Source organism: Protopterus annectens, chromosome 14.part0, assembly GCF_019279795.1.
Source record: "Protopterus annectens isolate FY-2018-M chromosome 14.part0, PAN1.0, whole genome shotgun sequence".
In the NCBI taxonomy this organism is placed as follows: Eukaryota; Metazoa; Chordata; order Ceratodontiformes; family Protopteridae; genus Protopterus; species Protopterus annectens.
In genome coordinates this window covers 369109402-369134859 of record NC_056748.1, presented here as the reverse complement: position 1 = coordinate 369134859, position 25458 = coordinate 369109402, and the positions used below count along the sequence as shown (strand labels likewise).

The window sequence follows — 25458 nt, the reverse complement described above, 5'->3', positions numbered from 1 at the left end:
TTGCTTTCTCTTAAAACTTACTAGATTAAGCTAATAGCTTTACCCAGTCATTCCCGTATGTAAGAATAAGAAAAAGCACACTAATTTTTCTTTTGTCATGCTCTTTCAAACATTTTTTTGTAGATTGCAGTGTCTACATTTATTTATTAAAACCAAACAAGGAGAAAGACAGAAAGGAGAAAGGAAAAAAAGATAAAACGGGAGCACCGGTTTATATCAGTACCCCCATTACACTTAAAAATAACTAGAAAAAACTTTATAACATGCAAAAAAGTCATGTACTATTTAAATAGTAGTATTAACAAAAAATTGTTTTACTTGCAATTAACTTTCTCCTTCTTCTTCCCCTTTCCTGAGTATTTTTCCGAATGTTAATGAGATGAAGTAGAGCATATGCTTTAGAGTCCCCTACAAGTTTAGCAAAGTCCAAAAAAGTCCAATATTTCCAGATTTTCTTAGTCATGTTTCACAAATATAATTATTCCTTTGTAATCCCCATTTGTCAATTTCTATGTTACTGATTTTATTCTCCAAACATTAATGACAAGAAGTAGGGCATACGCTTTAGAGTCACCTACAAATTTAACAAAGGCCAAGATTGTCCAATATTTCCAAATTTTCTTGTTCTATTCCTGTTCATCTTCATCTCCCAAGCCCTTTCTCTGCTTCATTTCCAACATACTCTCAATTCTTCTAGTCAACTCTTGTGCTTTTTTACCCTCTCTCAAGCATTTTCTGTTGCAATACTGGAAAAGGTTTCAATGGCACATTCTCTCTGTGTCTTTTTTTACCAGAAGAACAAGGAGAATCTCCTTCTGTTTCACAGCTCACTTTTTGTTGGACAAACTTTTGCATTTCTTCCTTAGCACTTAGTTCATAAAAAAAATGATTTTGTTCATCCAGGGAAAAATATTTTGAAGATAGCTGGGGACTGCAGCTTAAATCTCACACCTGCTTCTCGACATTCCATAAATAATTTTTTTTTTTGCAGAAAATAAACAGGTGGATTTCTACACAGAGATGGTCAGAACTTTTTACCAAAATGTTGCAACCACAAGGTAATCCAAAAGAACAAATGTCCACGTATGTTCCAAAAATATAAAGCTTTTATTCCAAAACACGAAACAGATGAGCGCTTTCACGTATACTATATATGCTTCTTCAGATCTAGCTTCTTATGTCTAAAACAAGCATTTAAATACTCTTTTTGATTTAATTAATTCATTAAGTAATTCAAATAATCTAATCAATTCATTCATTGAATTAAGCTAGTTTCAGTTAAAGTGCTAGCTACCTGAATAGGTATTTACTAGAATTAAGCAAGTGCTCATTCAAAAATGAAATACATAAATTCTACATGAAATATATTAAATAACATTCTTATTAAAACCATGTTGTTATACAATAAAACACTATATGCAGGCCCTATAAATAAAATATATGAAAATAATAATAAAATAAAATGTATGTATTGTTATGTTTTAAATCACCATTTATCATGTAGCTTATATGTTCGTAACTTATGTACTCATATATAAAAAGAACAATTACATCTGTATATGCGTATAAAAAATTCTCCCTAGGTGTATATTTCACAGTTGTAATAAAGCATCTTATGGGTACTGACCCTGAATTATAACTAAGGAACATGATGTAGACATTTTAAACAAATTTATATATAACATATCAACTTTTAAGTATGGCCATATACGTGAATTACAATGGAAAATCTTATATATTATATTAACATACCCAACTAGCATCTACTTAATTAATATTCTATCGAAGATGGACTTCCACTTCATAATTATTTATATTATAGCTTTTCCATATACTTCTTTTGATCTTACAATCATAGAATAGTATTAGCAAACTATCTCCTTGTTTTAAGTATAGATTTAATAGATACATATTGATTAATACCCGGATATATATGGGCTCTAAGCTTAAAAATCCATTCCAACTCTCTATTTTCCAATAGATTCACATGATCTCCCCCTCGACCATTAAAGTTCACTATCTCAAGTACCCTAAATTTAAATTGATGGTCTTTAAAATCTATATTATGTTTAGCTAGGGCATTCAGAGTATTTCTGCACTTTATATCGTACATATGGTTATATATTCTGTTTTTTAGTTTTCTTTTCGTTAGTCCTACATAAAATACTGGACAAGAATCACAAATTGCTAAATATATGAGGCTTTCAGTTACACATGTTGCCTCAAATTTAGGAATGAACATATATTTCAGTACTGGATGCATAAAATTCGGTTCATTCGTGATATAGGTACACGTTACAACGCTTACAAGGGAATGTACCCAATCTTAAACTTCCTCTCAAATCCAAGGTGTCATTCATTCTAGGGTTGGAGCATAATAGCCTTTTCAAGTTTTTATTGTTCCTATATGCAAACCTGGGGGAACTACCTACAATTTTAGTAGTGTTATCATCTATAGTTAAAATTCTCCAGTTATTTCGAATGATTTCACAAATTGCTTTATTATGATTGGTATATGTCATAACATATCTGACTATAGCAGTCTCATTTTTAGTTGTTTCCATGTTGCTTACTTTATAACTTTTATAACTATACCTATTAGGACTTCCTTTTTCAACCAGATTGACATCCTCATGAATAATGGGTATAAATACTTCATCTCTAATCTGTTTAATCAACTTTTTATTATAGCCTCTTTCATAAAAGAGTTTCTCCATTAACTCCATTTCTTTCATTTTCACATCATGATCCTTACATAATCTATTTATTCTGATAAATTGACTTTTAATGATGGCAGGAAAAACATGTCTTGGATGCATGCTGTCAAATCTTAATAACGTGTTCTTCCAGCATGATTTTCTTTGGAGGCTGGAGACTAAAGTACCTGCTTCAGTGCTTAAATTTACATCTAGGAAACTCAGTGTGTCATGTGAAGTTTCCATTGTAAATTTTAAAAAGTCAGTTGTACTTTCAAGATAATATAAGAATGTTTTAAATTCCTCTTTAGTACCCCTCCAAACAATGAGAACATCATCTACAAATCTTTTGTATAGTACTATTTTTTTCAAATAATGTATGCTTGAACAGAAATTCTTGTTCCCATTGGAAAACCACCAGATTTGCATGTGTGTTTGCACATGGGGTGCCCTAAATAATGGAATAAATGTACTACTCTTCTGCCTGGTGAATGATGAGTAGTCATTCTCCAAAAACACTCTGCTGTCTCCCACTTTTAGCACGTTGCCCTTCGGCCATAGTTTTGCCAGAATCAACTCCTTCTGTCGATAAGACTGTATCTTTACTATTAAAGGTCTAGGTTGTTTTCTCATAGCCAGGTTTGGAGCATACACATGAAGTGTCCTTTCAATCAGCAATTCCTGTTGTGGAATACCAGTCCAGTTTTTTATTTGTGCTTTCATAAAATTAATACAGCATGTTCCTTCTCAGGTTTTCCCTATATGCTCTGTCGTCTAATTCTATTACTTTTTGAAATGTCTCTTCTTATGCAGTCTCATATTCAGCCAGCCTTTTCTTCATTTCGCCCTCTGAGTTTTGCAGTTTTAGCACCTCATCTGAATATCTGTTTAAAGCTTCTTCCACTTTGTCCAGCCTTTTATTGCTCACATTGATATTCTCCATCAGTGTTTCATGTATTTTAGTCAGGTCTGTGTGCAATTGCCTTGTACTTTCCTCTTGGTTGCCTGAAGTCATGTCTGGAACTTGCACTGATTTCTGCAGAACAGCTGCAGTACTTTTCCCAGTCAGTGTTTTTTCCTCGCCTTTTGTCACTGATTTTCCTTCAAGTCCTCTGTATTTCTTTTTTTTCTGGCATCCAGGGCAGTGCACTTACTAGCCAGTTATTGAAATTTACCCAGAAACATCTAATGCATAGGAAGAGACAAAAGGTGGAGGTATCTCTATTCACATCAAAAACAAACACACTTCAAGGCAGATGAATCAGTATGAGAAGCCTGAACTTCTAAATGTCCAAATTATCATAGGCAAAATCGCATACCATATATCCTTGTAAGCTATAGGTCCCTTTCCATGACCCATAAAACCCACAATACATACTAAAATGTACTAGAGACACTCTCCATTCAACTCAATACCATATTCATAGATGACTGACTACTTCATTATAAACTGGAAATCTTACATGACAACTACCCTCCAAGAAGTCCTGTCATAGCTTAAAACTCAATGACAAGAAGTGTATAACAGTTGTTTTCAGAAAGACTTCCACCCCCTCAAATTACTATACTGATAAAACACCCTTAAGAGTAGACCCAGTGGTCAGGGATGTAAACACATGCAGACAGCAACTTGGTCTTTGAACATCATGTGTCTACTGTAGTGAGGAAATCATTACGCTGCACAACTTATAAGCAAGAGTATGGCATTTGGGTACAAAGATGACATTAGTCTTACGAGGGCAGAGTACAATGGAACAATCATTAAGTACAATGCACCCATAAATATGTAGCTAACCAGACATATGCAATAACTGGAGCATCCACAGAGGGATGACAAGGAAAACAAGTCCTATGCTGATGTCTCAAAGCCTTATTATACTCCGTCTCCTGCAGGCTGCTGAGAGACGTCCTATGCTTGGCCTACAAAGCATCCTCTGATCCAGCATTAATGTACCTGTTGGATATCCCCAAAACAAAACAAACACCTCATTCAGGGACCTAAAATCCAGGCTACGTCAGTAAACAAACTAAATTGATAAAAAAGAAATCCTTGTCTGTGACATAAATAAGACATGCTGGAGGGACAGGTAATGTATCTCACAGGCAACCCCTTCATTGAAACAGGTTTTCCATTCACATGATGCACAGGTCCTCTCTGCACTTAACAATAAATCTATTTGTTAACAATGTAGGTCCACTGGAGACACAGTCCCTATTCAGAATTAACCCAGGAGTAATATCTGCTATAAGCAACTTGTTCAAGGTCAAACAGAGGCAAATGCGGGCTAAGAGAATCAAACCCTGTGCAATTACAGCTCACAACCTTAACCTCTTTGTCAACTGCCAGTTTCACCTAATCAAGTGAAACTTTGATCAGTGGATGAGGAACTGTAAATATACCCATGGTCTGGCATCTACATCTCTGCTACAGACAGGAAGCTTATAAATGTTCAACCACTCATGCTTAAATAATACATACACCACCCCACAAAACCTATGGGACCAACACTTATATATTATAAATGGGTAGCATGGCTAGGCTTAAAAAGCCCTTTGGTGTCATTAGCATAGTATTCTAATGTGATAATAATACTATGATATATTAAGTATAAGTGCAATACTATAACACTATTACATTTAATACTCATCCAAAATTTCTAACTATGTAGAAATCCCATAAGAATGGCATCCAGTTATTTCTAGTAAGAAGTTAACTTGTCCATTACTATGAAGCCTACAAACTAAACTGATGGGGATTTGTCTTAAAGGTACAGCAAATTAATAAAAAAGACAGAAAGCCAACATGCAGTCAGTAAACCCACATGCATGTTTGGGAGTAAGTAAGCAGCAGGTTATTAACATTCCTGTGCCTATCAATGTAAAACTATTTCCATTCCAAAATTAAGTCAAGGAAATCCATACTCAGCCTTTACAGTATTAACAATAGCATCATAGCTCTCAACCATCCATGACTTTGTTTCCTTTTTGTGCCTTGCCCCTTGTTTTATTTTTTTGTTTTTCTGGTAAATCACTGAAGATTTCAGTCTGTCAATAATGCCGAACATCAGACTTCTATGCTTCTTATTCTAAAGACAAAGCAGGTTGATACAAACACCCTTTTCTATTAAATTTCTAAGTGAATTACTGTAATATTTAAAAACTACTCCAGATTTTGGTTCTTTGTCCCTCACTATTTTTGATTTATGAATGTCACAGCTGCTAGCAATATGACAGTCCAAAACCCACAAAACTGTCACTAACATAAAACTTCAAGAGTGCAGAGTATACTGGAGTCTGCTTTTCACCCATCTGTTTACAGGAGAGAGAGAGATATTTAATGAGATACTCAAGCCACACGTAACTCAGATTATAATTATAAAGGAAAAGAAAAAAATGCTAAATGAAGGGCAAATTCCAAGCATTAAAGTAGGTTAATTATAAAGAGTTTCCTGGTTAATGAGATTTTGCCTGAAAAATAACAGGACTACCTGTGTGTTTTTTCTTCTGTCGAACTGGTGAACCCCAACTTCGTCCATTGTATGCCCCACGACCACCAAGTGCCAGCCTACTAGGTACTTTGCCTTCCTGCTTGAAGGATGTGGAATCTGTTGCTAGAGGTTCACAGGTGGTACTCTGGACATTTTCTGATGAAAACAAAGGAAGCAAATTCTATTAGGTAAGGAGGACTAGCGCACATTTATTTTTCCAACTTTATGTTGTTTCAGCATAAGATGCAATACAAAAGGTTTACAAAAGTCTGAAGAATATACTCACCATCTCCAAGAGCATTTAATTGAAAAGACACACAGCATCTCTCATGCAAGTGCGTGTGTGTGTTGGGGGGAGGTGATGTTACGGTATAAATGCATATACAAATACATGCATAAAACAGCTAACAAAAGAAAACTCCTGAGTGCATTTAGCCTGTCCAACTGCTGTAGGTAACTTAAGGAGGCAACAGTACCACCCCCATTCCTCCATCCAAGGAAAGCTGATTTAAAAGAATCAACTGTCCCCAGATTCTACTACCCCATGTGAATATCATTCCATCAGTCCATACCCTATGTTTAAAAATGTGCATGAGAAATATAAAGAAAGCACCCCACCCCCAAAAAAAAAAGTTGAAACCTCTCTCAGAACTGATTTTCAATTTTCTTATTTTAGTCACAAGTCGATTAACTTTTGAGAAGGACTTAACAAGGAACTCAGTTTATCAGTGTGTGCATGTAAGTGAGCCTGTACAATCATCAGTCAGACTAAAGAAGTGTGCAGTAGTGCCAATACATCATTTCTCTTGCTATCAAGCTTTCTGCCTGGTCCTATAACTAGAAAATCCCAGTTCCAGACAGGTATTCCTGCAAATGAATCACCTTAAAGACCTCCTCTTCCCACTCTGTGTTAAGATATGAAAGGGATGGAACAGCATACACCAAGAGCATAAGCCAGCTAATGACAAACAGAAGGCATAAATGAAAAAAGCATAGTTCGATGATGATCAGCAGTACTAAGGGTTTCTGCTTCCTCTTCAGAAGACAATATGCAATAAATCAGCTGTGATTATAATGCAGGCACATAAACGTTAAGTAAATGTCACCAGATGACACTAACACAAAAAGGCGCATCACATGAACATAATGCAAAAAAAGGAACACTTTCAAAATTAACTTACATTTAGAATAGTTGTGTAAAATCTTACATAATGATAGATGCCCTTCTCGTCTCTTTATCAGTATTCATAAAGTACAGTTTTGTACCTACCATAAAAGTAGATGTCCGATAGATATGCAACTGCAGTCATAACATATGGGTTGTCCTGCCTCAGGCAGCCCTCGGTCGGCCGAATTCCAAAGTCTGGGTCCGGCGTCGGCTGGTGTCGCCTCCTCTCCGACGTCACAACGGCTGGAGTATAAAGGCATCGGCCGACGCCATCTTCTTCAGTGTTTCTTGCCCCAGATGTCAGGTGCCCTCTTAGGAAGGCTAAATTTGGTAAATGGATAAAAATAATCCCAAACATGCACAACAGCAATAAACAGATACACCATAGGAGATACCCCCAGCTGAAGGGAAAAGGGGTAGGGACCCAAAAAGAAGGATACAGAGGGGTAGGAGGGTGGGAAAATCCGACTGCAGTTGCATATCTATCGGACATCTACATTTATGGTAGGTACAAAACTGTACTATGTCCTTCAATAATGCAACTGCAGTCATAACATATGGGTTGAATACCATAGCCAAGCTGGGGGTGGATGGAACTAAGATGAGGATGGTGTAGCTAAGATCCCCTGCAGGACTGCCGAAGCAAAGCCTGCTCGGGATCTGGAGTATAAGGGCAGGTGGTAGTGCTTGGTAAATGTATGCACGGAGCTCCATGTAGCAGCCTCTAAAATGTCCTTTGTTGCCACTCCTCTTAGGAAAGCTGTGGAAGTGGCTATAGCTCTGGTGGAGTGCGGCCTAATATTGGCTGGCACACCTTTTCCATGAAAAGGATAGCAAAATCTGATGCAATGTCCAATCCATTTTGAAATTGTTTGTTTGGAAATTGCTTTTCCTTGTACTCCAGCAGCATAGGCTACAAACAGCTGGTCAGACTTTCTGGTGGCCTTAGTTCTGTCCAAGTAGTAGCGTAGTTGTCTGTGTATGTCCAAAGTATGTAGAAATTTTTCCCCCCTATTTTGAGGATTGGGGAAGAATGTAAGTAGATGAATAGCTTGATTTAGAGACACCCTGGAAATAACTTTTGGCATGAATGTAGGATTGGTTCTTAGAGAGACTCTGTCTTGATGAAAAATGAGGAAGGGGGGCACTGCCATGAGTGCCTGCATCTCCGAAACTCTTCTTGCAGAAGTGACTGCCAATAAGAAGGCAGTCTTCCATGAAAGAAATTGCATTTCTGAGGTTGCTGCTGGCTCAAATGGAGGAAGAGTTAGTTTTTCCAACACGTAGTTGAGGTCCCATGCAGGTACTGGCTGTTTTCTGGGAGGTTTGATATTCTTTATCCCTCTTAGAAACTGTCTTAGCAGAGGATTCGAAAACACGGGAGGGTCACAGTTGTATTTTGCTGAGATTGCTGAGGCATGAATCTTTATTGAGGAGTATGAGAGTCCAGTATGAAATAGTTCTGCCAAGTATTCTAATATCTGAGGTATGCTCAGTAATACTGTGTCCTGACCCCTTTTGGCATTCCAGATGCTGAATCTCTTCCACTTGGCTGAATAGGTTTTTCTGGTGGAAGGTCTGTGTGCTTCCAGCAAGATCTCTTGAACAGATTTGGAAAGAGAGTTAGGTGTTGAAGTCATGTTAGCCTCCAGGCTGTCAGATGCAATGTTTTCAGGTCTTGATGTACAGTCCTGTAATTGTGTTGTTAGGAGCAGGGGCCATAGGGTCAGAGGCCATGGTTTGGTCCGAGTTATGGTAAATAGCAATGGGTACCAGTGTTGCCTTGGCCAGTCTGGAGCTATCAAGATGCCTGTTGGTTGTTCTGCTTTGATTTTCAGTATCACCTTGGTCAGCAGAGGCAGGGGAGGGAATGCATAAATTTTCAGAGAATTCCAGCTGAAGGAGAGAGCATCCGTTTTCCAAGCTAGAGGGTGGTGAGTCCTTGTGCAGAACTTTTCCAGGTGATGATTTAAGTGGGAAGCAAAAAGATCTACGTCCGGTCTTCCCCATGTCCTTGTCAGTTGAGAGAAAATGTGAGGGTGCAGCATCCATTCGTGTGGATCCATGAAATTTCTGCTCAGATTGTCCGCCAGTACATTGTCCTTGCCTGGTACAAACTGGGATTGTAAGTGTATCTTCAGGCTCAGGGATTTTTCCCAGAGAAGCATTGTTAGTCTGCAGAGGGATAAGAATGAGTGCCTCCCTGCTTGTTTATGTACCACATGACAGTGGTGTTGTCTGTCCTTATTAGCAAATGTCCTTGTTGTAGTGATTTTTGGAAAGTCTCGATGGCATGTATCACTGCCAACATCTCCTTTTGGTTTATGTGCAGATGTCTTTCCTTTGGCGTCCATAGACCTTGAATGCATCTGCCCTCCATGTGCGCCCCCCATCCATGGTCTGAGGCGTCTGTTGTAATCATTTGGCCTGCTTGAGGTCTGTTGAAAGACATGCCTTTGTTTAGTTGACTGGCTTGAGCCCACCATAGAAATTCCTTCTGCAGACATGGAATAAGTGGGATTATGTCCTCTAGGCTGTTGTTGTGTTGTGACCATAAGTTTTTTAAATACCATTGCAGCTTTCTCATATGAAGTCTTGCCAAAGCTATCAGAAGGATGCAAGATGCCATGAAACCCAGGGCCTGCAGGATTTTCTTTGCAGTCAGCTGGGAAAGCTTTGCTAGGCCTTTGAAGTACTCCGGTAAATGCTGCTGTTTTTCCTCTGTGAGGTAGGCCATTTGGGTTTCCGTGTCCAGTTTGGCTCCTAGGAATGTAATCTGTTGGGATGGTTGTAACTTTGACTTCTGAATGTTGACTGTGTATCCCAAGGCCTGCAGTAGATGCATGACATAGTCCAAATTCCTTTTTAAGGTTTGTTTGTTGTCTGCTTGTATGAGGCAGTCGTCCAAGTAGGGGTATATTTGAATCCCCTGCTGTCTGCAGTGTGCCACTACTGATGCCAGGCATTTCGTGAACACTCTGGGCGCAGTAGATAAGCCAAACGGCAATGCTGAGAATTGATAATGCTCTGTCCCTGCAAGAAATCTGAGGTATCTTCTGCAGCTTTGTCTGATAGGGACATGCAGGTATGCCTCCTTGAGGTCCAGAGTGACCAGCCAAGACCCCTTGCCCAGCATGGGAAGAAGTTGCTGCAACGTCAGCATTTTGAACTTTGGCACAATGAGGAAAGTGTTTAGGTTTGACAAGTCCAGTATGGGTCTCCATTTGTTTTCTTTTCTTGGAACAAGGAACGGTCTTGAATAAAATCCCTGACCTTGCTCCTGAGGAGGAACCCTTTCTATTGCTTTTATACTTAATAGCTTGGAAACTTGAGTGAGTGCCTCTGCCCTTTGATGTTGTGGCAGGTTTGGCATGCCTTGTCTTATTGGTAATGTGTGGAAGTGGAATCTGTAACCTTTGTCTATCAAATCCAGAATCCAATGGTCTTTGGTTAAGATATGCCAGTTTTGTGAGAATAAGGCTAATTTTCCGCCCAAAGGTGCTTCTCTTTGAACCTTTGTAGGCGGTACGAAAGTCATTGTGATTGTCCTTGTGGTGCAGCTGAAGTGTCTGCGCCACTTCTTTGATTTGGAGGTTGCCAGTGGCGGCCCCTGTAAGATCCTCGGTATTGCCCTCTACCCCGGGCACGTCTGCTTTTTCCCCTTTGAAACTTGTCAGAGCCGGGGAAGGACCAATTCTTTGAGGGCCAGTTTCTGCTGAATCTGGGTGGCTGAACCTGAAGGAAATCCTTGACTGTCTGTACTGACTTTGCTTTTTCCTCTATGGATTTCAATACATCTTGTGCAGTAGCACCAAAAAGCTTTTGTTTTTCCAAAGATGCATCCAGTAACTTTACTTTAACATGGTCAGGCAAAGACTGATCCTTCAACCAAGCATGTCTACGTATCACAGCCCCAGTCATAGCTGCCCTACATGAAGCTTCCAGTGCATCATAACCACACTGCAGAGTGTTATGTATATGATCCTGCAGTGCCTTCTTATCAATAGGCTCAGGAGAGGCTAACTTTTTCTGTAAATCATTCAGGAGAAAATCTTGGTACTGAAACATGTGAAAAAGGCAGTTAAGAGACCGCATCGCTAGGGTAGTAGAGGTATATACTTTTTTACCCCATCTTACCAGGGACCTTGCTTCTCTGTCAGCTGGCAGTGGGTTTTTGGCAGAGGAGGAAGCCACTACCTTGGGGCCCTGTGAAATAGTTTCTAGATCCACAGAGTGGGCCTTAAAAAGGTGCTTGTGAGTGTCAGGGACCCTATAATATCTGTCCGGCTTGACAGGAGCAGGAGGAAGAGAATCAGGGTTGGCACCGGGGTCAGAGAAAACATCATCCAAAACATCCATAACTGGAGGGATAGCCAAAGGTCTGTGCTGGGGAAGCTTGAGGAAAGTACAAAGCCTTTTGCTGGAGTCAGAGAATTCCTGACCCTGCCATTGAAAATGTTCCCTCATGGAATGCAGGACTTCCCCAAATGAGAAATCCTCTGGAGGGGAGGCAGAGGGAATTGATTCCTCAGCATCAGAGTCCTCGTAGGCCTGGAAGGGTTCTTCTTGAGTATCAGAATGCTCAGAATCCCCAGAGGCTTCATCCGAGGACAGGTCGTCCGCCTGCTCAGTTCTAGGCCTTTTCTCTGCAGGTGGCTGAGTACCCCTGTCTGGATGAGGCTGAGACCCCCTGATAAGGGAAATAAGATCTGCAGCCAGAGACATGATCTGCTTATCAGATGAAGGGGCCTGGGCAGGTTTAGGATTGGCCTTGGCCTGACTGGCGGCCTTAGCACGTGCAAAGGCCTTGATGGACATGGATACAGGAGGCCTAGCAGCCCCACGTGCAGGCGTTACCTTGTCCACAGGAATGGTGTCGGGTAGATCCAGAACTTCGGTTTCCGGAGGAAAATCAACAACCGGCACCGCCGAAGAAGTCCTCGGTGAATTCTGCCCGGCGCCTGAGAGTGCGCTTATTAAAGCAGGCACAGGCAGCACAGGCCGAGACGTCGTGGTCTGGGCCCAGGCAAGGAAGGCAGAGAGAATGGAAGTCCTTATGAGGTATTTGTTTACCACAAGACAAACAATTCTTAACTTTCTCAATTTGTTCTGACATCGGCTGAGGCAAGAATAAATGTTCCCCAACGGGGTACTTAGCTTTTAGATGACTTCGGTACTGAAAACACAGGAGCTGACCGACCGGCACTTGCGAACTGCTTCTGCTTCGGGCACCGCGCGGCAAGAAAGACTGAAGAAGATGGCGTCGGCCGATACCTTTATACTCAAGCCGTTGTGACGTCGGAGAGGAGGCAACACCAGCCGACGCCGGACCCAGACTTTGGAATTCGGCCGACCGAGGGCTGCCTGAGGCAGGACAACCCATATGTTATGACTGCAGTTGCATTCTTGAAGGACATCATGAGGGTGTTCCTAGCAGTAGGCGACTCAACGTCGGCCAGTATACAAAAGACTTCACTATTGTAGGGTGCGTGGTACATCGCACGTAGGCTGCAATCAGACGTCAGTCATAAAAGTGATGTACATGCGCACCATCCTCAAAACTTACCACCCCAGGGGGAGCACCAGCCTAAAGAAGTAGGGTGAGAATCATCCAGAAAGAGGCAAGGCCAAGATGGAAGAGGGAGGACAGGAATACTGCAACAGAAAAGAGAAAGACATCTATTGTTAAGGTAAGATTTTACACAACTGTTCAATGTCCCTCTTGTCCTCTGTTGCAGTATTCATAACATAAGGGAGAATACCAAAGCTCATGAAGAAAGGGAGGAGGTAGGGGCTGAGGAGCTTTCCAGGAAGCCCTGCAGTGTGGATCTGACAAATCCTGCTCTAGATTTAGAAATTATATCTAATCTGTAGTGTTTCATGATGGTATGGACCAAGGCCCATGTAGCTGCTTCAAGAACTGAGTTAGTGTTAAATCCCATGAAAAAAGCCTCAGATGAAGCAGCAACTCTGGTGGAATGGGTCCTAACTGGGGAGTGTAGCAGAAGGAAATGGTCTTGAAAAAACAGGAGGAAACAGTCTGCTTGGACACAGCCCACTCCAGAGCCCTGGGGTTGTAAGACATAAAAAGCTGATCTGACTTTCTAATAGCCTTGGTTTTATTTAAATAAAATCTAAGTTGCTTGTGGAAGGTATGGAGGACCCTCTCACTAGAGTTCTGGGGAGAAGGGAAAAAGGTCAGTAAGTGTATGGACTGATTTAAAGATAGGTCATTGACTACCTTGGGCATAAATAATGGGTTTATGCATAGGGAAATCTTGTCTTTATGGAAGACCAGAAAGGGCTGGGACACCATAAGGTCCTGTAACTCAAGACACTCGTCTGGCTGAAGTTAAGGCTAGGAGTAATAGTTTTCCAGGAACAGTGCTGAAGAGTAGCTGAGGAAGCTGGCTCAAAGGGTGGAAGAAGTCAGCTTTTCTAAAACAAACTTAAGGTCCCAGGGAGGGGGAACAGGTTTTCTGGGAGGTCTAATGTGTAGGATGCCTTTAAGAAATTATTTTGCCTCAAATCTACTAGCTAAAGTGTGAGATAGAGGCAGATGAGCAGACTAGGCTGACATATAAGCTTTTACTGATGAATAAGCCAAACCAGCATTGAGCAATTCACGCAAGTCAAAACCAAGGGAGTTTCTACTGTTAATGGATCCTGATTTCTTTTCAGACACCTGAAAATATCTTCCATTTTGCAAAATATGATTTTTTGGCCTCCTGGAGGACTGTGAGCATGTTCTCAGAGAATAGGTGTCTAAAAGGAATTAATGTTCTATCATCCACAGGGTTAGCTGAAGAGTTTCCAAGTGGGGATGGAAGAGGATCTTTCTGTCTTGTGTGAGAAGGTCCACTCTGTGAAGTAACTGCCCTTAGCTAAATGCAGGAGGAGTGGGAACCAGTGTGGTCTTGGCCAACAGGGGGTCATCAGCAAGATTTTTGGTTTGTCCTGCTGAATTTTGTACAGGACTTTTGGTATGAGAAGAAGGGGAGGGAATTCATATAGAAACATCCCCTTCAGAGAGAAAGAGAGGGTGTCCACTTTTCAGACCAGAAGATTTGGGTCTCTGGCAGAAAATTGTGAAAGTTGTCTGTTCATGAGGGAGGCAAAAAGGTCTGTTTGTGGAACACCCCACTGGTGGACAATATCTAGAAACACATCCCTTTGGAGCATCCATTAGTGGGATGGTGTTTGTGACCTGCTCAGGTAATTTGCCATACAATTTTGAGAGACTGGGATGCACACTGCCTGAAGGGTTATCTGGAATTTTACTGCCAGCTTCCAAGCCTGAAGAGCCATTCTGGATACTAGATAAGATTTGGTCCCCCCATTGGTTCACATACCAGAGGACTGTCATAGTGTCTGTAAACAGATTTAGAAGTCCTGGTTGGAATAAGGAGTGGAACGTTTTGCTCCTCAACCTATGTCTGAGGCGTATGTACAAATCTCTAAACGAGTAGCAGGAGGGTGCAAGAGTAGTCTTGGGCCAAGTGACGCGATGTATCCACCACTAAATTTCCCTCATCAGACAGGGGATGAGGGGAATAAAGAATTCTAAGGGGTGCTGGTGTTGCATCCAAACTGACTTTAGATACCATTGCCATTTTTTCCTGTGCAGTTTAGCTAAGGGGAGCATGGGAATGGTGGATGCCATGAGGCTCAATTCCCTGAGGAAAATTCTGGCTGTTAAGTGGCAAAGAAGCAGAATGTTTTTAAAGTAAAAGATAAGATTCTGTACCTTTTGTGGTGGAAGGAAGACCCTCATAAGATCTATCTGCATCCCAGGAAAACTTTCTCCTGTGAAGGGGTGAGAACCGATTTTAAGTTTATGGTGAACCCCAGATTTTGCAGAAGATTGTTGGTAAAGGCAATGTTTCGTTCCAACTCCTATGTGGAGGGAGCTAGAAGGAGAAGATCACCCAGAGATGGAAAGATGTAGGTTCCCTGGAGATTGCAGCGGGCAATCACAGGAGCAAGGCATTTGGTGAAGACTCTGGTTGCAGAAGGAAACCCAAAGGGTAAGGGACAGAACTGAAAATGCCATAATGATACAGGGAAACGTAAAAACTTTCTGTTGTTGGGATGGAAGGGATTGTGCAGATATGCATCTTTGATATCCACGGTAACCATGAAAGTTTGGGGCAGAATGAGTGAGAACAGAATCTGGAGTGTCAGCAAGTGGAAAGAGGGTACTTTAGGAAGCTATTTAGATGGGACATGTACAATAACAGGTGTGCTGTACCTTTAAGAAGCATTTCCAAGACCTGTGTGTGCATATAAATACCAAGCACGTGTTACCTTCGGTGCCACTTTGAAGGTGAATCCAGAGTGTTAACATCTAAGTACATGATAGCTAGTTTGTTTATAAGTTAAAGTTACTTAACCTCATTTATGATGTGTTTGTATACAATAAAGCTGCTTGAACAAGAACCCATGATGCTTGCCTGTTTTATCCTGACCTGCCGAATGACAGGACAGGTCGAGAATAGGTCTTCCAGGGACCTTCCTGGGCACCAGGAACAACCTGGAATAAAATCCTTTGCCTATTTTGTTTTTGGGGATACTCTGAATGGTCCCTTGGTTCAGTAATTCTAACAGAAATTCTGGAAAAAAGGCAAGTTGTTCCCTGGTAGGTTGAGGGATGCCCCTGAAGATGGGTAGTTGATCCCACACCATGAAGTACCCTTTTCATATAAAAGGCAGGACTCGGGCATCTTGAGTTATGCTTTCCCAGGCTGGCAGGGATAGGGTTAGGCATTGTTAAAGTGGGATGTGGATGGGATGGGGAAAGCAGTCAGAGGATGGCTTATCTGCAAAAGGCTGCTTAGATGAAGGGAGTGCCAGTGAGCCCCTAGGCTGTTGTGATCTCCTGTCACTCTTTGTTCTGGGTTGTGTGTGACAGGAATGTCTATGCACAAATACAGGCTTTGCAGGGTAATTTACTTGGAACTTGGGAACTGGGGAAACAAAAATATGTTTCAATTTCTGCAGTTCCTTATCCTTTTCCTGCAGAGATTTGAACATGTTAGCAGCTGCAGGTCCAAATAAAGAAGAATTGTCCAGAGGAGCATCCATGAGTTTTGGCTTTTATATCCTCAGGTGAGGGCTGAAGCCTTAGCCAAGAAAATCATTTTATTACTGATCCGGAGGCAGCTGCTCTGGCGGAAGCCTCTGCAGCATGATAGCTGCATTTTATGGAGTGATGTGCTGCTTGAGAACACCAAGCAATGAAGTAGGCAAGGTTTTATTATCAGAGTCAGACAGGCCTGCAATTACCTGTGAAAGTCGGGATATAAGTTCCAATGCGAATTCAGCCATATGTGTTTGGTAATTTATGGCCCTGAATGCCCAACTGGCAGAAATATATACTTTTTTGCTTAGTCTATCCAGGATCCTGCTATCCTTATCAGATTGTAAGAGGGTAGTGGAGGGTAGCAATTTTGATGGCTTATCAAAAGCCACAGAAATTACAGAAGGGTCTGCAGAAGGACATCTGAAGATGAACTTGCAGTCCTCTGGGACCTTGTAGAAGCGGACTGTTTTTTGGGGGGCAGGTGGCTGGAAATCTGGTGCCTGAGAAGCTGAAGAAAAGGCATAGGGAAAGGCAGGTAATACAGGAGGGATAGCTGATGAGCTAAGTGATTTCGCCTGTAATAGGTCATAATATCTTTTTTGTACTTCAGATACTTGGGTGCTATCCCATTTAAAATCATCTCTCATCTTAGCTAGATTTTCTCCAAGGGACAGGCCTTCCATTGGTGAATCTATGCCATTTGATTCCTCTTCAGGGGAAGGGACTAGAGAAGAGTAGGCCAAGGATTCATTCCCTGAAGATGCTCTTCCTCAGATGTATCCTCTTCCCTAGCTCTTTTAAGTGGAGAGACAGTACTGGGGGGGGGCTGTAAAACCTGGAGGATGCCCAAGTGACATTGAAAAGGTCCTGAGTGAATTTCTGCCAGTCGCTAGTAGGTTCTATTGGAGGAGACAAATGCTTGTTTTTTTTTTGCCTCACTTTCCCATGCAGGTTGCCTTTATGTAGGGCTGGAAGCCCGAAGTAAGTCTACATTCAATCAGGTTGGAATCTACCTCTTCCCAAACAAGGATGTGTGGAATCCCTTTAGTAATCATGAGATGTGGTTCCCCTCAGACATCTGACATGGATGCCTGCTCGGCCTATGCAGACATGCTAATGCTCGGATCCAAGGCAATCTGGGCATCAGGCTCGACTTCGGTATCCAAAGGCGCAACAGAAGGTTCAGGCCTTTGCGTTTTGGCCTTCCGCTTCAAAGCTGACTAGGCTTCACGCCCCGAGGATCCCTTCATTCCACATTTTGCTAACAGATTTAAGCTCTGATTTTCAAGGTAGATGGCAAGGGAGGAAAATCTACTCCTTAAAGTGTCTGGGACAAAAGTATGACAAATAGACTAGTTTTTATGGTCGCGGTTTGGGCCTAAGTATGACAAATAGAGTAGTTTTTATGGTCGCGGTTTGGGCCTAAGTAGAACAGGCACTGGAGGTGGCTATCCTTATGTGGAATTTGTCACCCACATTGGCACTTGCCCCTCTTGGATGACATGAACCCTAATCAAAGACAGTAGCAAAAGTCAAAAAAATTCCCCAACGGGGCACTTATCTAAATTTAGAAGACCGTACGTTGGAATCTGGCATTTGAATCTGGTTGCAGAGAAGTTCTGAGGATGGTGCGTGCGTATGTCACTTTTATGGCCGACATCCATCACAGCCTACGTGCAATGCACCACATACCCCCCACAGTAGTGAAGTTTTTTGTATACTGGCCGACGTTGGGTCACCTATGGCAGGGAATTCGATCATGTTATGAATACTGCAACAGATGAATAGGAGGACATATACTGTCACTAGTAAGAAAGTACAGTTGTGTAAATAAACTTACTATGACAGTAAATGTTCTAATAAATTAATGTTGCAGTAGCCTAAGTTATATGGGTCATACCCCCACGGCACACAAATATGTACTTTACAACTCTTATGACCTTACAACTGGTTGAGTGTAAAGCGAGTGATGTTCGTACTCAGTAAGTTCAATTTCCTGATGCTGAACTCCTTGACTGCTGTTTCCCCATAGGAAATCATCACCAGTGTAGCTTCAATTTGCATGCTGGCAGTGATTCAATTTGTGTGGGCTTTTCCCTTTGCTCTGCAGCTGTACAATTGTAGAGTTAACATGTATAAGAATGGGGGAGGGGGGCTAGGAAGGTCCGTTCAAAAGGCAATTGTTTGTAAGTTTCACTAAACAGTTTCACTTTCTCAATTACAGCTGTCCAAAAGATTTCAGACTGCAGACAACAGCTCAAGCAACACCTCTTCACCCAAACAAAGTGCAGATGCATTCAGCCGGGTCATGTTACATGAACACGGCAGCTTTATCACACCCCTTTATCCGTATTTCATCTTTCCTTATCTCATCTTGTCTTTCCCTTACTTACTGCCACTCATTCATCATGCTTCACTCATTTCTTCTCTTCTACTCCTATTACCTCTACATGCATTTTTCATCTTTTCTCTGGCTTCTCCTTATGGTATCCTTTTCCTGCAACTATTCGCACGTGCCTTTTTTAATGTCTTTACACCAGACCTCCCAGCCATCCCGAATTGCTTGTTTTTTACCGGGTTTTGGGGTCCAAATGAAGGGGTGCCACGATTCCCGAGTGGCACCCCTTCATTTCCGATTTCTTTGCTTTTGTTTTTTTATTTTTTAAATTTTTGCGCTGTTGGAGCGGACGTCATCACGTGCACGATGACATCAGCTCCGTCAGCACTACCAGCCAGTCGGAACTGAGCTCAAGGAGCTCACGTCATCATTTCCGACTGGCTGCGAGCAGTAGCTGCTGAAAGCAGCAGGCGGGGAACTGTTGCTGTCGCCGAGCCGAGAGAAGCAGGTGGGAAGTGTTTTGATTTGAACTAACTGTTGCTGCCAAGGGAAGAATTGTTGGCTTTGCTTTAGCCTAGCCAAAATGACTTTGGTGCTGCTGCTGAGCGGAGAGAAGGGCTTTGCTTTGACGCTGCTGCCATAGCGACTTAATGGATCTTCTGCTGTATGGTAAATCCACTGCTGTTTTGGAAATAACTTTGGATTAGGTAAGGAACAAAGGGTGTGTTCACATACAGCCATTAATGCATATTTTATGACTTTGCTAAATTGTAATGATGGCCTATGCATTATCAGCACTTAAAGCAGATATTCAGCCAAAACAGGATTACATATTTTACTCTCTTAATCTTTAATGGATTTTGGTAACTGATATTTCACACTCCTTAGAGTTTTAACATATCATGTATGACTGCATAAAATGGAGGTTTATATTATATTTGACTGTAGTAAGCAGTTCAGTTACCAAGGCAGAACATTTTCTTATACTAACAGGTTAGGTTGGTCTATATGCATAGGGAGCAGTGTCTAAGATCTACCACCATTTTTTAGTGGTTGTTGGCCATATTAAGAATGCATTCATAGAGATACTAATCTTATCTCTCTAGCAGTTTGATACAAGTCCAGCAAATATGATAGGCCATGCCATGGTTAATTACCTGCACATGCTTAAATTCTAGAGTTAAATGGTTGTACATTACATGACGGCTAAGGTTAGCAAAGAATATTGATGTTAGAACAAACTGAATGTATTGACTGGTGCAGTGATCTTTATAGATGGATAACCTCAAATGCTGATAACACTGTTTAGTTTATAGCTAGCTTCACTTAACACAAACATGTATAGGAGAATTAACTGTAATCTTTTGATTAGAATGTCAGTGAAGCGGCCACACCTTTGGCACAGAAGGATAAAGTACTGACTGCAGCCCAGCTGGAGGGTTAACCAGCTGCTAACATAACACTCTTATTGTATGTCATGTGCACGCAATTGTAAATTTCTGAAAACAGGCATAGGTAGATCAGCAAAAACAGCAGGAGGTTCTGAACAGTACTGATTTTTTTGTATTAATCTATAGTAGTCAGTGACTAACAAGAGAATATCCCACTGCTTCTTCCTATTTCTTTTTTTTTTTCAATCTGTTGAGGATCAGGAAGTGGACTAAGGCCAACAATATATCTGTTTGTAAAACTGCAGTGCTATGCTGTTAATTCCTTACTGCCTGCTTCAAATGACTGGTACTACAAGGTCAATAATGTAAAACTGCAAGTCGCATACAATGTGTGTGTGTTTGTAAAAATGCCCGCAATTATGTAATAGATCGGGTGGCTACAGGTATTTAAGCTCAAACCCTGTACCAAGAGCTATGGTGACAACAGAATTTGTATTCCCCCATTATTGGCTTTGTTGTTTGTCCAGGTTTTTTATGCCAAGAGTTTGAGAGCTATGGTGACAACAGAATTTTTATTCCCCCATTATTGACTTTGTTGTTTGTCCAGGTTTTTTGTGCTAAGATGTTGAGAGCTACGGTGAGAAGTGAGAACTGAATTCACTAAATGATGGCTATTAAGTTAGTCTTCCTATTGTTTAAACTGCTGATTTAGCATAGTAGTATGTTGCACTGACTGTAGTGTGTAGTGTTCTGGATTCAAGACTTGCCAGTAACATGTATGGTGGTAACACAGCATTTTATTCTAGCAACTTTCCAAAATTATACAAGCAATGTTTAAAATGTATCCCTGGTTTTTGACCTTTTGCCCCCCCCCCCCCCAAAAAAAATCCTGAAATTGAAAATAAGTGCGAGAAGCTGTGCAAGATGCCTATGGCTTATACTACTATCATTCTGTTTATAGTTTGGATGTGGAAGTAGACTTATGATGGAAATGTTCTGAATTGGTCAGTTTTGTCATTATTGGTTCATGCATTTTATTTCATTGCCTTCCGTACAGCCTACTGGAAAAATGTTCAAACAATAAATTTAAAATGCGCAATAACAACTGTGTTGTATTATACAAGGAATATAACTTAATAAAGTCAGGAAGGTGTATCAAAGAAAAGAACACATAAATGTTTCTTGTTTTGTGTACAAGTGGCCAATGATTTGAAAACAGCCCAAAGGTAATCTCTATTCACCACTGGCCAGATGCATTTTCTTTGGATGTGGTGTGGGTTTCAATGATATTTCAATGAATGTGTTTCAAGAGCAGAGAAGTTTTAATGCCAAGTCTATTTTCACTGAGACAGTATTGCTTTGTTTAACAGATGTAAAAATAAAATCCCAAATAATCATTGTAGAAGTAAAGCAGTATGCACACATTAGTGTTTATGGTAAATAGGGCGAAATTGCCAGGTAATGGGACATTGGAATGGCTGCAGGGGGTCAGTGGTGCCATATTTTGGTTGTCTGTTCTTCGGTCTGCGTTTGAAAGTTGATATCCCACAATTCCACTGTAGTGGGTGGGGTTATGTAATTATGTATGCAAATTAGATGTTAATCAGCGTACAGATTTGTACCTATTTTTCATGGGCCTTGACCAGATTTTTGATGTTTCCAGGTTGAGAGGTATGCTTTACACCAGTCTATATAATGATCTGCTGCTATCCCTGTAGCATAAGCCATCTCAGTCATTATGATTACATTTTATCCATAAAGCTCTGGTAAGCATAATTCTACTTCTCTATTCATGTTTTGACATTGAAAAGTGCTTCTTGAACTAAATGTTGTAGCATATTCTTGCATCTGTAAAAAAAAAAAAAAAAAAATATATATATATATATATATATATATATATATATATTTATTTATTTATTTATTTATTTATTTATATTTTTTTAGCATTTCCTTATATCTGTATGCATGTTTTGTTCATTTCTTATGTGATCCTATTCACACAGAACATGCCTGCACATGGTCTATTGAGATTATTGCATTAATTATTTACATCTGTTTACCGGGGTAAACAGAAGCTTCAAACAGTGTGTTTCATCTGGATGAAGTTACAAATAATTCAAACTTGATAAAATTTGGAAGACGTAAAACATGCCACAACTAAGGGTATTTAAGTTTCAGTCTCTACTTAAAAAATGCTGTTTTCAGAAAGCAACTTCCTGGACGCACCTTGAATTTGATATTGGATATAGCCATTTTTTGCCAAATATACTAGAACCTTCAGTTTTCAGTTGTCCTATTTGCATCTATCTTGTCATACCCTTACTTAACCGCCACTCATACATCCTACTTCACTCTTCTCTTTGTATCTGACTCACACTTCTCCCTTCTAGAAAACACAAGATGTCCTAAAAATAAACTGAGAAATTTTTAGGCTGTGATTAAAGAACAGGCTGGTCTGACATACTGGATCAATTTCAATTACAACACTCGAAACAAAGGAAGATCACAGGCGTACTGACAAGCACACAATGTTGAAAGAAGGATTATGGTAATGTTTGTCACAGATTCTCCTAGGAGAACTTGCTTTGTCAAGCCTCAAAACAATTTCCTCAGAAATATGTAGACAAAAAAAATGTTTTCTGTGGTGAGAGAGATACCCTTCATAAAAAACTGAGCCCTGCACACCTACACTAATACCATCTCCAAAGAGGCCACTCTAGGGAATGTGCAATATCCCCAATATACAGCAATTTCAAGGTGAAAACTGGCATGTCAGATTTAAAGAATTGAACTTTAATGAACCCACTTTTAACCAGTAGCACAAATACTCGAAAATATGGGTACAATAAAAATAAAATGAATCCCTTCCCTTATGCTTCATATGTTTTTTGTGAAGGCATTCAAAAAACATTTGTACACAGTCAAAATATCTCCAGAATCAAGTCTGCAGGTGAATGGATATATTTAAACTCTGATGATTAAGGAGAAAGAAAAGAAAGAAAAATATATGAGTATATAAGGCAAAGAATATGTTCCTGAAATAGAATTTCACAGATCAAAGTAAAGTTACAGAAAAACAGACAGGAGAAAAAAAATAAAAGCTGCATAAAACTGAAAAACCCACAAAGACGTAAAAGCGAAAATAAAAATGATGTACAGCAAAACACAGTGGCCTTTTATAGCTAGCATTATTGATTCACAGTGCTTAGTTCTTGGGTAGGATACATTCTGTGTAGTCTTTGCTGTCTGGCTGATGCTCTGTTTGCTCCCACATCTCAAATACATACAGAACTGATTTTTTAAATTGCCAGATGCCATGCATGGAGTGTGTGTGTGTGAGTGCATGCACACACACATCCTTCCTGCAACAGACTGGTATCATATACTCCCAAAATGCAGGAAATGCAGAGCAAGGCAGCACATGTACTAGTCTCCTTAAATAAATGGAAACTATTTTTTAAAAACAAATAAGCGCTTTTGTCTCGGATTTACTTTGAAAGAGACTTCATCAGACAAAATTTATATAACCAGCACAACTTCATTTTAAATACAAGCAAGTAATGACTTTATTTCCTCCTGTTAGTCAGGAACTAAGATATTAAAGTGCCAGCACATAAATACACTCATAGTATATGTCAAAGATTAAATAATTATACAAAGGGACCCTAATAGTACGTGAGTCTAATAAATAAACCTTCCCATACTGAATATAAATGCATTCCAAGAATATGTAAGTAGATGAAAATAAAAATAAATAAATAACAGTCTTATATGGCATATAAAACCTATCGATGCATAAAAATGAATTCCTAGAATAAATACAAAGAATAAATACATGCATATAAACCCTACTATATAAATATTTAAATATATATTAAAATGTGTATTCAAAATGAATTTTAGAAACTATATTTATAAAATATATTTGATGAATACAAAATTATTCTACTAGGGTATATGAAGTACCTTTATTTTTAATAAACTACTAATATACACATTATCATTCAACCCTGGCCAATATAATGAATTCAAGCGAACCTGCCAGGAAAGTTCAGCTTCTCTAATAAATATGGCCAGCCCCCAGCCCCCCCCCCCCCACATTCAGCTAATTTTATAGGTTCCAACACAACAAATTTAAAACTATGCTCAGGATATGACATACTATGCTTAGCTACGGCATTACATACATATCTATCTCGAATATTCCTCAAGTGTTCCCCAATTCTGCAATTCAACTAGCGCTCTGTTTTGCACGTGTAGAAACAAGGGCAGTTAGAACAGAGTGCACAGCATACTATTCTTTCTGTTGCACAGGAAAATTTTTCTTTAAACCTAATATTCACCCCATTGATTTCTAAAATATTAGTTTCTAGGATGTTCCTACAAAATTTACACATCCCACATTTGTGCATGTGGCCTTTGTATTGTTTATTATTCTTATATTCAAATAAATTATTCAAAGAATGTCCCTTCCTATATACGCAGATGGGTGCATATCCTAGGATCTGTCTCATGTCTCTATCATTACTAATTAGATTCCAATTCTTAAGATTTTTTTTTTACCATGGGGGTATCCCTATTGTATGTTGTTAAAAAATCTGCTTTGGTAGGATATCCTTCGACTAGGGCCATCATTTTCAGTAATATTAGAAATAGTATCTACATGTATAGATAATTCATAATCTGTTTGTGTTGGATCTAGATTATTCATATTTTGTTGCTTTTCTGTGCTCCTAGAGCTCAGAATTGGTAAGAAATGGCCATTGTTCTCTTTATTTTTACTTCTTCCATCAACTCATCAATCAATTTACTAGGATAACCCCATTTGGTAAACATTTCAATTCCATATTTGGATATATTGAAGAAATATGAGGTCAATAAGAGATTTTTAGCGGAAATCTTTCGCAAGAATACATATTCCAATAGTTTCCTCCATTTTAGTAGCTACCACCCTTTCAAGCAAAAACGAGCATTAGTTAAGGGGCAGTTTGTTCGGGCAGCAAGGATGATTACATTGGAGGAATCTTTTTTGGAAGAATGTAGTTTACTAAAACAAATGTTTACCAAATGAGGTTATTCTAGTAAATTGATTGATGAGTTGATGGAAGAAGTAGGAAGTGTTTAATTAACAGCACAGTTCTTACTGTGTTAGTCAAAGTAAAAACAGAAGCATATACAAAATTTGTAATCAGAAAAAAAAAACAGTCACAGCAGCAGAATACATTATTCAAGCCCTTACAGAATAAGCAGGAGGAAGAAATAAAAACCCAAAAGGGTTTCTTCTGAGCTCAGTAG

At 39.9% G+C, this 25458-nt stretch overlaps 1 protein-coding gene across 4 annotated transcripts in view; it reads right to left on the bottom strand.

Annotated features, from left to right (window-relative positions):
- Positions 1-25458, bottom strand: part of ZSWIM8 (zinc finger SWIM-type containing 8) — a 2719879-nt gene that overhangs the window by 559702 nt on the left and 2134719 nt on the right. For all 4 annotated transcript variants that reach the window (XM_044056095.1, XM_044056097.1, XM_044056096.1 and 1 more), the window contains exon 17: positions 6185-6340. In XM_044056095.1, coding sequence (XP_043912030.1) covers positions 6185-6340 — 156 coding nt within the window. The remainder of the gene's footprint in view (positions 1-6184; positions 6341-25458) is intronic.